A 17,589-nucleotide genomic window follows, 5' to 3' on the forward strand; every position below is an offset into this window, starting at 1 on the left:
CCTCCCGAGTAGCTGGGACTACAGGCGCCCGCCACCTCGCCCGGCTAATTTTTTGTATTTTTAGTAGAGACGGGGTTTCACCATGTTAGCCAGGATGGTCTCGATCTCCTGACCTTGTGATACCCTGTCTCTCTGAATCTGACTATTCTAGGTACCTCATATGAGCAGAATCACAGAGTATTTGCCCTTTTGGGTCTGGCTGATTTCACTTAGCATAATGTCTTCAACATTCATCCATGCTGTAGAATGTATCAGAACTGCATTCCTTTATTCTTTCTTTATTTAATTTACTGATTTTTTAATTTTTTTGAGACGGAGTCTCATTCTGTCGCCCTGGCTGGAGTGCAGTGGTGCGATCTTGGCTCACTGCAATCCCCACCTCCCAGGTTCAAGTGATTCTTCTGCCTCAGCCTCCTGAGTAGCTGGGACTACAGGCACACGACACCACACCCAGCTAACTTTTGTATTTTTAGTAGAGACGGCATTTTGCCATGTTAGTCAGGCTGGTCTTGAACTCCCGACCAGCCTCCCAAAGTGCTGGGATTACAGGCATGAGCCACAGCGCCAGCAAGAACTGCATTCCTTTTTAAGGCTGAATAATATTCATTCAATGTTTGTACCACATTTTATTTACCCATTCATTTCTCGATGAATGTTTCGGTTGTTTCCATCTTTTGGCCCTTGTGAATAATGCTGCCATAAACATGGATGTACAAATATCTGTTTGAGTCCCTGCTTTCAATCCTTTTGGGTATGTACTCAGAAGTGAGATTGATGGATCATACGGTAACTCTATGATTAATTTTTTGAGGAACTACCATACTGTTTTCCACAGTGGCTGTACCACTTTACATCCCACCAACCATGCACAAGGATTCCAATTTCTCTACATCCTTGTCAACACTTGCTACGTTCTGTTTTTGTTTTGTTATAACAGCCATGCTAATGGGTGTGAAGTGGTCAGCCCAGGTCTGACTCCATACTTTGCTACAGTAACCGGCTTCCTGCAGTGTTACCTGACAGCATCTCCTCTCAGGGATGCCAACTGAGCTCTCATTTTCTGCCCTGGGGCTTCTCTGACACCATGGCAAGGGAGACCTGCTGAACTGCGGGGCATTCTGCTCCTGACACAAGGACAAGCTATCAGTAACTCCACTTGGCAAGGCTCCTCCCTGCCAGAGACTTCCTTCCCCTGACTGGAACATTCCTCCTCACCTTTGCAAGGTTAACTCCCACACTTTCTTTAGCGTTCAAATGTCACCTCCTCAGAGAAGTCCTCCCTGACCAGCACCTCTTCCCCCACCAGATCAGCCCTGCTATTATTTGTTCTTACAGCATCCTCTCTCCATGGTTCCTGGCACTGGCATAGTTTGTAATCGCTTATTTATCTGAGTGCCTATTGAATTAATCCTTGCCTCTCCTGCTAGGCTGTAAGTTCCACACAGAAGGAGACCATAATCACCCTGTTCACCACGGCACCCTCAGCACTTACCACGATGCCCAGTCCATACCAAATATTTAGGAAGCCCTTGCTAAAAGAATCATTTTATTAAAAAAACATGTAATGATTTTTTTTTTTTTTTTTTTTTAACTGAGTACCTGTGCTAAAAGAAGTGCGGACAGGCCGGGTGCGATAGCTATGCCTACAATCCCAGCATTTTGGGAGGCTGAGACAGGAGGATCGCTTGAGGCCGGGAGTTCAAGACCAGACTGGGCAACAAAGTGAGACTCTGTCTTTACAAAAAAATTTTTAAAATTCACTGATCATTATGGGGCACTCCTGTAGTCCCAGCTACTTGAGAGGCTGAGGCAAGAGGATCGTTTGACCCCAGGAGTTTGAGGTACAGTGAACTATGATCATACCACTGTACTCCAACCTGGGTGACACAGTGAGACTCTGTCCATCCTTCCCCGCCAAAAAAAACCCTTCATTAAGAGTGGGGCTAGGCTGGGCACGGTGGCTCATACCTGTAATCCCAGCACTTTGGGAGTCCAAGGCGGGCGGATCACCTGAGGCCAGGAGTTCAAGTCCAGCCTGATGGATACGGTAAAACCTCGTCTCTACTAAAAATACAAAAATTAGCCAGGAGTGGTGGTGGGCACCTGTGTCCCATCTATTTGGGAGGCTGAGACAGGAGAATTGCTTCAACCTGGGAGACAGAGGTTACAGTGAGCTGATATCATGCTAGTGCACTCCAGCCTGGGCGACAGAGCGAGACTCCATCTCAAAAAAAAAAAAAAAAAAAAAAAAAAAGTGGGGCTAAAACTCCCATGCTCATATGATCCTTTCACTTTGGCCTCTCGAGTAGCTGGGACTACAGGTGCATTCCACTACATCTGGCTATTTTTGTTGTTGTTGTTGTAGAGACAGTGTTTTGCTTTGTTGCCCAGGCTGGTCTCGAACTCCTGGTCTCAAGTGATCCTCCCACCTCAGAATCCCAAAGTGCTGGGAGTATGGGCATGAGCCACCATGCCCTGCCAGAGTGCTTAAATTCTTATGAAGGAAATAGGTAGGGGGAAAAAAAAAATATATATATATATACACACACACACACACACACACACACACACACACACACACACACACACAGTGGTGATAGTTGCATAGTTGTTATGGAGAAAAACAACAGAATGGAGGGCAGCTGTCATTCTTTTTTTTTCTTTTTTTTCTTTTGAGTCGGAGTCTCCCTCTGTCGCCCAGATTGGAGTGCAGTGGTACGATCTCGGCTCACTGCAAGCTCCGCCTCCCGGGTTTACGCCATTCTTCTGCCTCAGCTTCCTGAGTAGCTGGGACTACAGGCGCTCGCCACCAGGCCCGGCTAATTTTTTATATTTTTAGTAGAGACGGGGTTTCACTGTGTTAGCCAGGATGGTCTTGATATTCTGACCTGGTGATCCGCCCGCCTCAGCCTCCCAAAGTGCTGGGATTACAGGCGTGAGCCACTGCCCCCGGCCAAGGGCAGCTGTCATTCTAAAGAGGTTCCTTTGGTAGGGGCTCTGGTGATTTGACCTGGAGGAAATGAGGAGGGAGTGAAGCCTTTGCCTGGGAGAAGAGTGACCAGCAAGAGCAAAGTTTTGGCAAGTGAATGAAAATAGAGCCCTGCTGGTCCCAGGCTGAGGGAACTCAGAGGCCAGGGCACCCTGGTGAGGCGGAGTTGGGAGAGGCTGTGGTGGGTGTCAGGTTCCTCTCCCCAGCTACCCAGGATAGGGCCTTGCCTTCTGCTTTCTTTTTTTTGTTTTTGTTTTTTGTTTTGGACGGAGTCTGGCTTTGTCGCCCAGGCTGGAGTGCAGTGGCGCGATCTCGGCTCACTGCAAGCTCCGCCTCCCAGGTTCATGCCATTCTTCTGCCTCAGCCTTCCGAGTAGCTGGGACTACAGGCGCCCGCCACCACACCAGGCCAATTTTTTGTATTTTTAGTGGAGACGGGGTTTCACCATGTTAGCCAGGTTGGTCTCGATCTCCTGACCTCGTGACCTGCCCGCCTCTGCCTCCCCAAGTGCTGGGATTACAGGCATGAGCCACCATGCCCTGCCAGGGTACTTAAATTCTTTTTTTTTTTTCCAAGACGGAGTCTTGCTCTATTGCCCAGGCTGGAGTGCAGTGGCCAATCTCAGCTCATTGCAAGCTCCGCCTCCTGGGTTCAAGCGATTCTCCTGACCCAGCCACCCGAGTAGCTGAGATTCCAGGCACATGCCACCATGCCCGACTAATTTTTGTATTTTCAGTAGAGACGGGGTTTCACCATGTTATTCGGGCTGGTCTCAAACTCGACCTCATGATCTGCCTGCCTCAGCAGCCCAAGTGCTGGGATTATAGGTGTGAGCCACCGTGCGCAGCCCAAATGCTTAAATTCTTATGAAGGAAATAGGAAAAAAACAAAACAAAACAAGGCTGAGCACATAGGTGCTTTCAAATTGAACTAACCCATTCTATACTTGAAGCCTGTTTTGCTATGACAAATTGGCTCAGGACAAGTATGTGTCTATTGGAAGACATTTCAAAACACATTTGGTTTTAATTTTTTTTTTTTTTTTTTTGAGACAGTCTCTGTCGCCCAGGCTGGAGCCAAGCTCCGTCTCCCGGGTTCACGCCATTCTCCTGCCTCAGCCTCTCGAATAGCTGGGACTACAGGTGCCCGCCACCACGCCCAGCTAATTTTTTATATTTTTAGTAGAGACGGGGTTTCACCGTGTTAGCCAGGATGGTCTTGATCTCCTGACCTTGTGATCCGCCTGCCTCGGCCTCCCAAAGTGCTGGGATTACAGGCGCAAGCCACTGTGCCCAGCTGGTTTTAAATTCAAATACACTTCTTTCTTAGCACCTCTCTGTTTACTGGCCATGAGTAATCATCTTTTTCAATTTTCGAAACATTTCCCCAATTACTGTCTCCCTTGAGCCCCCAAACAACCATCTCAAGCGGCCACTCTCCATCAACAGAACCTTGGGCTCAGCCAACACTGACTAACAATAGCCTAGTGGGCGATTCCCCATCACTTACCTCTCTTTGTCCTCCCAGCCTGCCTTTGGCATAGGCATTAACATCCTCATTGCACAGAGAGGATGCTGAGGCTTGGAGGGGAAGGTCACTTGCCCAAAGACTGCCAGCGAGCCAGTGAAGCCAGGTCTTTGGGTGTTGGATTTTGTACTCCTCCTGTGGAGGCCCCTGTTCCCTCAGGGAAACTTCTGCTAAAGCCAGAGCTGACCGGCCCGAAGGTTTTGATCAGAGGTGTCCCCGGGCAATTCTAGGACTGAGCATGATGGGTGCAGAAGGGGGACGGGCTGCATACTCAGCTTCCATTGAAACAGCCCCCAGGGGAGCCTGCATCCGTCCTCCTAGCAGCTGTGAGGAGCACTGAAAGAGAGCTTTGAATGAACTAGGGAAAGTGAACAAGGTCTTCTGGCATCCTTGGCAAGCACAGTCTCCTGGGTTGAGTTCATAGGCCTGAAGTCCCTTTCCTTTAACCACCTCCTTCTGGAGGCCTGGACCCCACCCATCTGGTGCCAGAGCCCAGGATTTCTGCTGTCCCAGTTGCTGGCAGCCAAGAGAGGAAGGAGCGGCCCTTCTAGCCTAAGCTTGGAATCCACGTCTCCGTCTTCGCTCCCACCTCACCTGCATGTCCTGCAACGTCTGGTTACCCAGCTCTTCATCTGTCCTTCTGTTCCTTTCACCATGTTACTGGGCACTGAGGGTGCCCCAGAGAATGATGATCATTCCCTGACCCTAAGGAGTCATATTCCCAGGGGGAAAATACACCCCCAAACCACACCCATGCAGTGGGGACATGGAGGGCACACCTGCCCTGAACTGGGAGTTCAGAGGGGGGATCTGCGAAGGCTCTCTGAAGGAGACCCTGCCTGCCCAGGCTGGATCTGAGAAGTGTTAGTAGGAGTCTGTCACTGGAGGGGGCTTTGGGCAGGGACTTCACTACAGTGTAAGCTCCACGGGGTAAGGATTTGTGTTCCGTTTATGACCCAAGGCCTACAACAGTGTGTGGTACATAGTAGGTGTTCAATAAGCAGGTAGTAAAAGAAAGAAAGAAAGAAAAAAGGAAGGGAGGGAGGCAAGAGAAAGATGGGGGAGAAAGAGACAGAGAGAATATGAGTCAGAGTGGATGTGTGAAATGGCATGGCCATTCTGGAAACTGAAAGTACAGAGTTCCAGGTGGCTGTAGCTTAGGAGGGTGGGGCTGAGCCGAGGGAGTGGCCTTATCTAACCCTATTGTTGGTGTTGTCCGTTCCTTATCTCTCCACCGGGCCCAGTACTTTGGGGCTGGGGAGAGTTCTCCCTCTCTCAGTCCCTGGGGGCTCCTGGTGCCTACACTGAGTGTTAATATACACACAGGTATTCAGCTTGTGCTGTGTGCTGGAGATACACAGATAACTCAAACTGAGATCCTACCCTCCCAGTCTGGTGGGGGAGACAGACAGTAAACAAGTGGCTACAACAATGGGGAGAATGAATGGTACAAGCAAAATGAGATAAGATTGGAGGGACAGAAGGACAGGTTTCGCTCCAGGAGTGAAAAGCAGGGAGGTTTTTGTGGAGGAGATGGCACCGGAGGGGATGTTAGTCTTAAAGGATGGCAGAAGAAGGGAACTGGGTGGGGCAGGAAGCATTCCAGGAAGAGAGACATCAGGCCCAAAGATGGGGCCTCGGGGGATCCAGAGGCGAAAGGTAGACTGGGGCCTTGAATGCTGCTCATGGGTGTTTGGACTTGCTTCTGATCTGACCACATTTTGGATAATTGTGCCAGCAGCCACACACCTAGTTAGGGCTGCTGAGTGGTCCCACTTCCAGGGAACCCCTCAGCAATCTTCTAGCCAGCAGGGGTGAGGGGTGGCTAAGACACTCTCCCTGCTCCTGCTCTCTCTGCCTGGACTCTCTCACCATCTCTTTTAGCTCCAACAAGGAATCTACCAACCAACGTGCAGCTTTGTTGTGTCAAGTTCCAGCAAAGGGCTGACCACAGAGTGCCTGGCACAGGGTCTCTGAACACTACCCTTCTCTTCTTGTCACATGTTTGGAAAGGAGGTGCTAGTCCTTTTTCCAGGGTGGTGGTAAGGAGAGAAAAATATAGAAGGGAAATCTTAACATTGTAGCACATCAGATTATCAAGAGATACTGAAGATCTTCTAACCTCCCTTTGCCATTTGACAGATGAAGCAACTGATGCTCAAATAGATATGCTTGTGTTGCAGCCATGAATTTGGTAGAGGCATGGCCAATCTGGTAGAGTCCTGGGTTATAGTAGGGCCGGAGAAGGGCAGTGTCTTCTCTTTTTTTAGCCAGGACCAAACCGATACTCCTAATTTGTGGGCCTTGCAGACACAAGATGAGTCAGGCTTCTTGTGAGTCAGTCTGTTGACAAGCCATCCCTGGCCATTCCTAGCCCATTCAAAATAGATGGAAGTCCAGGGGAAGGGTATGAGCAGGCCAATTTAATTAGTGTGGGCTCTAAGGTACCTTAAGTTAGCCCTATTGAATTTAAACCGCCTAGGGGAAAAAAATAACTGTAATTATTTCCTTCTCTCCTCTGTCCTTGTAGTCCAACTCCCAACCTCCATGCTTCCCTCATTCACAAAACCTTCAAAATAGGGACTAGCGCAGAGACGCCCATAAACTAGGTCTCAGCGTTCCTTTTTTTTGCCCCTTTCCCCTGTGAGCGCTGGGTCCTGGAAGGGAGCAGAGTGAGTCCGGAGGCGTCCGCAGGGCCTGGCTGTATTCTAATTTAAGAAGGTTGTTACATTGAGTAGAATATTATTCCAAAAATGCACCCAGAGTCTCCTTCCTGAACCAACGCAGATCCTTTAGCTGCGGGGCATTTCTTTTAAAAGCCCCTTTTCTCTCTCCTACAGATCAAAATAAGCAAACTTTAATGGTAGGGAATTATTGTTTATTTTGTTGAAATCTAGTTCTGAGTTTTCCTACTTGAAACGTGTTTTCCCCAGGACACTGACCTATCCTTTAATTGTTTGGTGCGAGGCACGTTAGGGGGAGGGGCGTTACTTGTTTATTGGAACAGCGCAGTTAAAAAAAAAAAAAAAAAAATCAACCTAGGCTAACAGTTTCAAGGCTCCCCTAAAGATGTATCCAAACAGGCAGCCAATCAGCGCTTACACAGCTTTTTCTGCTTGACTCTTTTAAAGAGACAGTGCCGACAGTGTTTTATCCCATTTAAAGAGATCCGCTCTCCAAAAACAGTCTGAAAATGGGGAGCCTTCCCCTATTTCGCCGGTACCTGGTTTTAAGAGTCTCTAATGAGGGGCACGCAGTGTGTCTTCTGGGTTCTCGGCGTGGGCAGAAAGGAGTCAGCAGCAAATAGCTGGGTCACTCTTGCCAGCCCCCCCTCAATTTCCCATTGTACACCTGGGTCACTGACAATGGAAGCTTCCCCTCCCCCTACGCCAGACTCTCGTTCCCCTACTCCCCAATTTAGCTCCATTTATTTGAAGTTTGCACATTTCTGTGGCGCGCATTCCGCGTCGCGGGCCGCCCAGGTGACGCCCCCCATCCCCGAGTGGCACCCTTTCCCGTGGAGAAGCCGAAGGGCTAACTTGCCAGGACTGGCAAACCTTGGAAATTTGGAAGAAATCACTCTCGTTCCTCTTAGTTGAAGTCCCCTGTCCCCAACCCCCCCAGCTCCCCAAAGCACGCCAAGGGCCATTTTCGCGCGGCTCCACTTTGGGGTTTTCCAAAGTATTTTAATGATCTAGTAAAGGAGCAGCCGCGCGCTCGGCGCCGGCTCGAGCCGCCCCGCTCTCAGCGTGGAGCCCCGGGCCCGGCGCTCGAAAGCTAGACTGGGCGAGAGTGAGGCCCGGGGGCGGGGCGGGCTGGGGGCCGGGCTGGAGTCTGGGGAGGGGGTCGGGGTCGGAGCCTAGGGGGAGGGCTACCGAGAGGGAAGGGCGAGATAAGGGCTGGGCTGGCGCGGGCCGCGGCGGGGGGGAGGTGAGGGGCAGATAAGGGAGACGGACGTGGCGGGAGGGAGAGAGCGGCGACCGCTTGGGGGTCTGCGCCCCCTCCCACCGGACGCTGCCGCAGCGCCCCCCTAACCCCCAGTGGTCCACGCCGCGGGGAGCGCCAGTCAGATCCCCCTCCTCGCTGGGGCGAGGAGACCAAGGTGCCCCCAGCCCGATCCACGTCGTCCCCCGCCCCGGCGACAGAAAAGAGAGGCTCGCGCCCCCGGACGCCCCCAATTCGCCCGCAGGAGCAGGCAGCGGCTCCGCGGAGGCGGCCGCAGCGGGGACTGCCGCGGCCGGCGCTGTCAGGGCGTCCCTCCCGGCCGGCCCGGGCCCGCCCCCGCGCGCGCCGATTGGTCGACGCGGCCATCCATCGCGGGACGTTGCCGCCCGCCTCGCTCCCTCGCCCGGGTAGCCACGTTCGGTTGAGCTCCAACTAGACCAGCGGCGGCGGCGGCGGCGGCGGCAGCGGTGTTGGAGGCGCAGAGGGCGGCGCAGGCGGAGCCGGGAGGGCGCGCGAGCGAGCGGAGAGCGGGCGGCCGTGCGGGCGGCGGCGGCGGCACTCCAGGCCGAGCCGGCGCGGGAGGAGTTCCAGGGCGATGGGGCCGCGGCCGGGGCTGACGCTTTGACAGCTGGAAAGAGCGCGGAGCCAGCGCCTGGGGGGGAGGGAGGGGAGCGCGGCTAGGAGAGCGCCAGCGAGCGAGCGAGCGAGCGCCGGGGAGGGGGCCGGGAGCGAGGGGCAGCTCGGGAGAGCCGGAGCGGTAGCGGCGGCGGCGGCGGCGGCGAGGCTCGGCGCCCTCTTCCCTGCAAACCATGTTTGCCAAAGGCAAAGGCTCGGCGGTGCCCTCGGACGGGCAGGCTCGGGAAAAGTAAGCCCTATTTTGCAAGTGGCGGCCGCGCCGCCGCCGGGCTGCGGGCGGTGGGAGGCAGGTGGGCGGGCGGGGGCCGGGGGCTGCTGCGCCCTCTGGCCCCCGGGTCCAGGCACCGCCTGCCTGGCCCCTTCCCCGAGGCCGCGGCGGGCGGCGTGGGAGAACCCATTGTTGGGAGCCGGCGGAGGTTGGGAGATCGGGGAAGGGGCGGCGGGGGGAGCCGCCTGAGGAGGTACTTGGTGGCCGTGGCGCGGGCCGGGCGCGGGGCCCCGCGGTGAGTGGTGGGCGAGGTCCCGCCAGCGAGCCTGGACGCTCGCTCCAGCCGGGCGCTCGCCGCGGTGGCCGCACTTTGCCCACCGGGCGCGGGCAGGGGGCGCGTGGTTTCTGCAGCCCCGAAGACTCCTTTTGTCCGCCGGCGGCGTGAGGAGTGCGTGCCGGGGGCTTTGTTCGGCCGGGTGCGCTCTCCCTTCCCTGCCCTCGTATTCGTCACCGGGTCCGCGTCCTCGGACGCCGGGCTGGGCAGCTACGGTGGCGCCGGCTTGGCCCCAGGCTTGGAACACAGTTGTTTGGGGGGAGGTGACGAGGGTGGTGCTTTGCTGCCCTCTCTAGAGCGCGCCAAGCACCCGGAGTCCAGGGCTGAGTCTCCCTGGATCTCCAAAGCCGGGGAGAGCGTAGCGAGGACTGGGTCGGGAAAGGCAAGGTGGCTGTGGGGTCGAGTGGCTTGCGAGTTTGAGGAACCTAGATGGGTTTGTCCCCGACGCGACTTGGAAGTTCAAGTTTGGGGGCTGCTCTCCATCCCTCACTGCTTGAGATAACGCGTTCCCCGGTCCCCACCCCCTAACTGTTCGCACCTGGCGGCCCTGTTTGGGGTTAGCTAGCTGCTTACCTCTTGTCGGGGCCACAATGGGACGGCGCAGACAGGGCTCAAAGCCTGCTGGCAAGGTCCTGGAGAGCGCCGGTGGGATCTGACTCCTTCCCCTCTCTCTTTGCTCTCTGCCCACTTTCCAGGTTAGCTTTATACGTCTACGAATATTTACTGCACGTAGGAGCACAGAAATCTGCACAGACCTTCTTATCGGAGGTGAGTGGAACTCCCCCCAGCATCCAATTTCTTGACACCCCCCTCCCCACTATTCTTAGAGCCTTTGTTTTCAGGAGCAGCCACTGTGGCCACCATTTTGAATTTTTATCACCTTTTGGCATTTATTGTTAGTTGGTCTTCCCAGCCTTTTGGCTCTAGGAAGCCTCCAGCCCACCCTGTGTCTACTCCTCTAAGCTGCCTCCGCTCTTACCTTTCCAGATTCGATGGGAAAAAAACATCACGTTGGGAGAACCGCCTGGGTTTTTGCACTCGTGGTGGTGGTAAGTTTGTGTGATAGTTTTGCATGTGTGTTTGTTTTGTTCTGAGCCCTGGGTCCAAGTGAACAAAGAAGGGAGGCCTGGAGCAGGCCCTCCACCCTGTGGCCCTCCGCGTTGCACAGAGCGGGGCACCTCGAGGCACTCCGGCCCAGCTGGCCAAGGAGGAAAAGGGCAGAAGAGGATGCTACCTGAAGTTTTGGGGGGAAAACGACAAAATCATCTGTGATGTTGGGGTAGAAAACTCCTTACTTTTACATCTCACTCTGGGACTCTAGGCAAGGGTTTGAAAAAACATTGGAGGATTTTTGTCAATTCTGCATGTTGCTTTAATTAGAGGAGTGGGGGTGGGGCGGCGTGGAGGGGATACCAGGTCTGTTTTACAACTAGCCTGTCCGTTCCTTTTTCTCCTCGGAGCTTACAACTTTAAGATAGGACATCTACGGGGCTTTTTCCAGGCACCCTGAGAAAAAGCAAGAAAGGGCTGCCACTTCCTTTAAAGATACTGATTCAGACTGACTGGTCCTTCCTTTCCTCTGGGAGCTCCCCGCCCCCCTCCCCCACTAAAACCACAAAGTGTTGTTTTAGGCAGAACCTTAACTGGTCAGAGTCGACCTCACAGTGTCTGTAGTTAGGGGCTCCCACTCTGTGACTCTCTTACCAGGTCTCTGTGTCCTTTGGGTGTGGGGCCACCGCAGGTTTGGTCCCTGTTGGGTATACGACAGCCAAGAGGGAGCTTAGGGTCAGCCGGACCCAGTTGCCCTAAGTGTATGACCCCGGTGTTTTGTGCCACTGACTGGTGGAGTCTTTAACATCCTTTTGAAAAAGAAAAGAAAGCAGAGTGGCTTTTGATATTTTGATGGAGTTCAGCAAAACGGTGTGTCCTGTCTCCTGTCAGTGTGTCCTGTCTCCTGTCGTTGGCATCTTAGCGGGTTTACCTGCCAGCTCAGGTTACTGTTTTAAGTCTCTTAGAACAGCAGGAGGATGAAGTGTCTGTTCTAACTTGTGCAGAGAAAATGAGTTTTTAATTACTTCTGCCAACCTCGGAACTGCAGGTCTTGGAGGCATTAGTGTGGCGGAAGGATTCCACCTGTAGGAGTGGGTGATAGGTCTTCCTGTGGCTGTTTTTGGAGGGAGTGTGTGGATGGGGTTGGCAGCTCTGATCGGCTTGGATCTTGTAGAAAGTTAGGCTTATGATTGAAGGTTACTTAGGCTTATGAGTGAAGGCGGTGGGGAATTTGTAGTGTTGGAAACCTTTAACGTGTGGAGGAGGTAATCAGATGTGTACAGTTCCAGAAGACAGAAAGGAATGTTCTCTAGCCCCTCTCTGCAGCTAGTAGAAGTCCCTGATTTTCCTGTTATATCCAGGATCTCCTGAAACTTCTCCATCCTTATCTCAGCCACAGGAACGTAGAGTCTGTTGTGTGAGGCCCGGGCGATGGTGGCTTATGAGTGGCTGTGGTCCTGTTTGGTAGAAGTTGGTTCCTGCGATTTGACACTGAGCAAAATGACCCAGGGAGGAAGCAGTGGAGCTTGTCTGGTGAGGGGCAGGCTGCATTATTCACACACCTTGAGTGAGATGCTTGTCCGATAACTTGCAGAGCTGCCTGTTTGTGACGAGGACAAGAGCATTGGACCAGGAGTCGGACTTTGGTTTTGGTGCCCACTTTACCCTTTAAGCTGGTTCTGTCCCTGGGCCTTGGGCTCCTGATCTGGAGAGTTTCTTAGGTCCCTTGTTAATAACAGTGACAACTCCGTCTTTGAATAGGGCTTTATTGGTTGACATAGGACTTGTATGTCTGTTCTCGTACAAAATGTTGGAGTGACCCTACAAAATCTTTAGGGGGGGGGGTGAGGCAGGCATTTCTGGGCTTGCTTCCTTCTTCCCTTTGCTGACAGGTGCTTCTCTGAAGAGGGCCCTCTACTGCAATGTGAAAGGACCGGATACTTGGATGTCCATGACCTGTCCTTTGCCTAACTGATTTGTGTTTTTTGGTGCGTGGAGGGAGGAGTGGTTCTTGCATAAGAATTCCTTGGGGGAGGGCTTGGGTGGGAGTGGGGGTGGGGTGGGAAGGGTGGAGGTGTGGGCTCTGGGATTAAGAACCTGTAAAATTTCCTTTATTGACAGAGCCTCCTAGATTGCTGGATGTATGAATCATAGTTATGTCCTGACTTTGGCACTTGAACCTTTTTTAGGATATGCAGCCATTTTGGTTTGGGTGGTGAAAAGAAAACAGATGAGACCAGTATGGATTCTCATCCACATTTGCGTTCGTCCTCCTAGGGCATCCATGAGTGGGTTCTACTAACCCCTTTGAGCTTCAGTTGCCCCCTGTGTAAAGTGGAGAGAAAATTGTCTACCTTACAGTCTATGGTAGACACAAGTAATACGGGTGTGAGGCATCAGGCACGTAATAGGTATTTGATATATAAGAACTATTACTCCCATTACTAATGGCTGACTTGCCAGAAAAAGTTGGACGTGTTTTGTTTTTTAGGCTGTTTGCCCAGTGAGAGCTGATAAGGTGGGATTGAGCCTTTGGGAGACCTAGTACTGTTAGCGCCATGCATTGTACACTTGCCGTTGTGTACACAAGTAATAATTAGTAACCTGACCTTATTGTATTTTCCTCCTTGCAGTGTATTTTGGGACCTTTACTGTGCCGCTCCTGAAAGGAGAGACACTTGTGAACATTCGAGTGAAGCAAAAGCCTTTCATGATTATGTGAGTAACACATTTTTAATCCTAGCAATAATTATAGGGTTGGATAGCTCTAACTTCTCTAGTACGAAAAGCAAATACACAGCCAGTTGGCAGTGGTCTTTATTTTCTTCTTGCCTTTCTTTCTGTTCCCCTGCCCACCTCTCTGCAGCCCTCCCCATGGTACCCTTCTCCAGCAGTGTTCTGACTTGGTGAACGGTGTTTCATAATGTTGTGATTGTGAAAAATTGTGTAGCCATCTATGTGGAGAATTAAATGGTGTTGTATAGGACTCAGAACTATGTGAGACTTACATTAAGAGTGGACAGTTAGCTGAGGGGGGACTAAGCCTCTTTAGTGTTGGTTTCAGAAGAAATTGTAACAAACAAAACCCAGTATGAAACTTGTATTTTGGAGTTGAATGAGAATTTGGTGGAATGGAACTTTCTTGCTCTGCTTTCCAGAGAGCGATCTTTCAAATTATGGGGGGGGGGTGTGTGTGTGTGTGTGTGTGTTTGGTGTGGGTGGGTTCATACTGTATCCACTAAGAAGATTTGTACTCTGAGATCATCAGCTAGTTCATAATCTTGTGGCCAAAATATTCTTGTGAAGATAGTTAACATCGTCAGATTGTAGTTCTTTTTACTCTATTATTCACTTTCTACCTGGATGAGTTTCTTAAGATTTATGAAATTATTACGAGAGAGTTGTCTGCCATCTATTCATCTCCCATAGCAGTCCTCTTCAGGAAAAACAAACAAACCCAGGTTTCAAACCTGGATTGGAGTCACACATGAAGATCCGATGAAATAGGTTAGGACCCATCTTGGGGAGATGGAAGAGGACGTGTCTGAAGGTCTTCCATAGCCTCCATTCAGTTCTGCTTGCTGACCCTATAGATGGTTAAGCATGTCCATATAGCAGGTGATCTAATTGGTCTTGCTCTTCTGTGTGCAGTGGGTAGGAATGGTCCTGGGAATCCGTGGGTCCTTGGGAGTTGGTTTCTTGAACGTCGTTAGGTCCCACCTGCTTGGGCCAGCCATCTGAGTTCCCTGTACGTGGAGGTTGAAATTGGCTGGGAGACCAGACCTATTTGGTTGTTTCACAAGTGGTCAAATCCCATGATCACCAATGTCTTCGTGGTGAAAATTTCTCCTGTAATATGAAGAGTTAGAGACCCAGGTGGTGGCCCACTGGTTTTGAGAATATTCAATGTGATGCAATTTTGTTGTGAATGAAAAGTTAATGCTCTTGGAATGGAACGCTGAGGAAATTGAGCAGTCCTTGTGCCCTCTTCAGGGCTGAAAAAGAGAAGCTGGTGAATGATACGTCTGGTCTGATAAACTTACGTAGTAGTGAAAGGGAGAGGTCACTGGTTCACTTATGATGTGGTTCTTCTGGGAAAATCCCATGGTGATGATAAGGTTTCCTGAACTGGATGTTCAGGGAGGCTAAGAGGTACACAGCTGTATAAAAATAGTTGGTGAATTTGACCTTTCTACCTAGTAAAAATCTTGCATGGTTTTTTTCCTAAACCTGTGAACAGCCAACACTGTTGCTAGTTTTTGACTACTATACAAATAGTTTCATTTTAGAATCTGGGGTGGGTGGGTGTGTCTGTTTCATTCTCTTGATGTAGCATATCTATGCTATTTTTTGGCTGTACCTTTCAGAGAGGTTAGTGATTTAACTAAGTTTGGTGCTCTATAAACTTGAGACTCTTCTGCAACTTGTGGTGTAGTCTTCCATCTTGAAACAATATGGCGGCAGTGAAAGTTTGCACATGGGTTTACTTTCAGTAATTTGCTAAGGAATGGCAGTAGAATTGTATAGAGATCACTGAGGTTGGCGTTGACATTTAGAAGATCCTACTAGGAGATGAGTTCACCCTCATTGAGGCTCACATTTCATACGTGTGGGGTGTAAAAACCTTTTTTCCTGAATTGGGCTCCAGCTGGTATCATGTGACCTGAGAGTCAGCATGTGGGAGGAGGGATGGAGTGATGAATGGGGATTATGAAGGAGTTAAGGGGTAGCATTGAGTTGGAGGGGTGACAGCTGAGAAGCAAGTGGAAAACTGAGAAAAACTTGAGAAAATTAGGAAAAGGAACCCACTTTTCTCTTTGTCTTTCTCAAGTCTTCATCTAGTGTCTCCCTTCCTGTGACTACCGTCTAGTTAACCTTCATTCCTTCTTGCTAAAATGATTGCAGTAGCTTCTTGCTGACTCCTTCCTCTTGCCTGGAGTACATTCCTCTCTTACCCATTCAAATCCTATTCGTCTTTTAAGACCTCCTTCTTGGAGAACTTACGAGATAGTTTTCTGCATTCTGTGATCACCCCTTCATCTCCATATCTATAAAAACCACCTATACAAAGCCTCTGTTGGCAGCTTTCCATGTGCCAGGTCACTCTGCTAACTGCTGTAGGTTCAGTCCCTCATATCCTGCCAGAGACCCGATGAGAGAAGGCTTGTTGTTCACTCCATTTTGCAGATGAAGCAGCTGAGGCACACAGCGGTTAATTCCCGGCTGGGAAGTGGTAGTTAGAATGCACACCCATGGAGTCATGACTGACTCTGGAATGGGTGTTTCTAAGCCCACCAGGCTTGGCTCTGCAGGCCCATGGCAAGTAGCATTTGTTCGCACTATTCCACCTAACTTCTCACTTAGAGTTGTCTTTCTGGCAACAGCCTATTAATTTTTTCCGTGGTTGAGACCGTGAACTGTTCATCTCTGTAGCTCCCACAGTACCTTCCGTGTAGCAGGCACACGTTCTGATTGTATGAAGGAGTTTAGGTAACGGTAAGAATGAGTAAGTCGCTTGGAGTCAGTGAGCGTTGGATGGTGTTCTTTTAGAGACTTAACTGTTGCGGGTGCTCTTGAACAAGGTGGTTTTAAAGTTAGTTAACTAATTGCCTTAACTGATTTTTAGAAAATCGAGTGTGAGTAAGTGTTTGTTCACTGCCTTTCTGTTTTCTATTAAGGAGATCCAAAGATTCTTAGGGTCTGGGGAGTTTGTGCAGCCCAGATACCATACCTGTCTTCAGTGGGTAGGAAGTGCTTACAGGGCAATGGGAGCATTGGAGAACTCAAGTCTGGAGTGGACTTTTCTGATAAATTGGTTTGCATTAAATCAGAAGAGGTCCCCGGGCCGTGGGAGGAGGGTCAGGGTCCCATTGTAATTTCCTTGTTGTTACCCTCAGGCCAGAGCAGTGCATCTCAGAGTGTTGACAGAAGCCCTTGGGATCCCATTGGGGCATCTCTTTGGGTTCTCTTAGACACTGTTGTCTGGGTCCTGACTTTTTGTAGAGTGGACACTTCCAGCTGCATGAGTGTCTCTTACTACGCGCCCAGTGGTGTCCTGGCCACCTTCTCTGCTTTGACCTTCTCCAAGGTGGACCTGTCTTTGGTGCCTTCTCAAACAATAAGCGATCCTTTTCCCCCCGTGTGGTAGCTAATTTTGTGTTTTCCTTTTGGTGTCAAGAAATGAGTGGCATTTGGAAGGCCAAGAAATGAGTGGCCTTCGAGCCAAAGAGACTAGAGAATAGCGATGGATTCTTACACCACACATACCTGCTGTACTTTTTTATAACACGTTTTCATTCGTGTGGTTGTGGTTGGGCTTTGCAGCTGCCTTGTTGGTTGGGTTTCGTTATAAAATCTCACTCCTGTTTTACAGATGAGAAAACTGAACCCTAGAGTTTAGGTGGCTTGTCCAAGGGCAGGCAGCCAGGTGTTGGCAGAGCTGAGACTAGAACTCCTCCATCTTTCTAGTTTTACCTCGCAGCTTTTATTGACACTTACTTGATAGAGAATCCCTGCAAAACAGAGGGTAGGTATTTGCAGTTGACCTGAAGCATATCTGGCACCAGGTATGCTGGTTGGTGCCCCCCCACGTGTTCACTGAAGACATGAACTTAACAGAATTTGAACGGAGCCTCTGCAAGGTGAATTGTGGAGTCACTGGCAGAGGTGAGACCTGAACTCTGGGAAGCGGGTTTGCTGTGGTGCGGTGGCTTTTACCTTTTGGCAGGGAAAATGCGGTAAAAGCTGTGGACAGTATTTCCAGAAAGCCCTCATAGAGGGGACTTGTGCATGGTTTCAGGAGGTTCATGGACAGCTGCTCCAACCCCAGGCCCCTCTGTGATTCCCGGTGAAGAACTTTGGGAGTGAAATGGACATGGAGTTCCATGACCTTGATGAATT

At 50.9% G+C, this 17,589-nt stretch overlaps 1 protein-coding gene across 6 annotated transcripts in view; it reads left to right on the top strand.

Annotated features, from left to right (window-relative positions):
* Positions 1–8,770: 8,770 nt before the first annotated feature.
* SSBP3 (single stranded DNA binding protein 3) overlaps positions 8,771–17,589 on the top strand; it is a 180,818-nt gene continuing 171,999 nt past the window's right edge. Inside the window, exons 1-4 of one of the 6 annotated variants that reach the window (XM_073007266.1) lie at positions 8,771–9,326; positions 10,335–10,407; positions 10,627–10,688; positions 13,323–13,407. In XM_073007266.1, the coding sequence (XP_072863367.1) occupies positions 9,271–9,326; positions 10,335–10,407; positions 10,627–10,688; positions 13,323–13,407 (276 nt within the window). In that variant the 5' untranslated portion in view covers positions 8,771–9,270. The remainder of the gene's footprint in view (positions 9,327–10,334; positions 10,408–10,626; positions 10,689–13,322; positions 13,408–17,589) is intronic. The other 5 variants (XM_007978651.3, XM_007978653.3, XM_073007270.1 and 2 more) reach the window with 5 other exon arrangements.

Source organism: Chlorocebus sabaeus, chromosome 20 (assembly GCF_047675955.1).
Source record: "Chlorocebus sabaeus isolate Y175 chromosome 20, mChlSab1.0.hap1, whole genome shotgun sequence".
Classification (NCBI taxonomy): domain Eukaryota; kingdom Metazoa; phylum Chordata; class Mammalia; order Primates; family Cercopithecidae; genus Chlorocebus; species Chlorocebus sabaeus.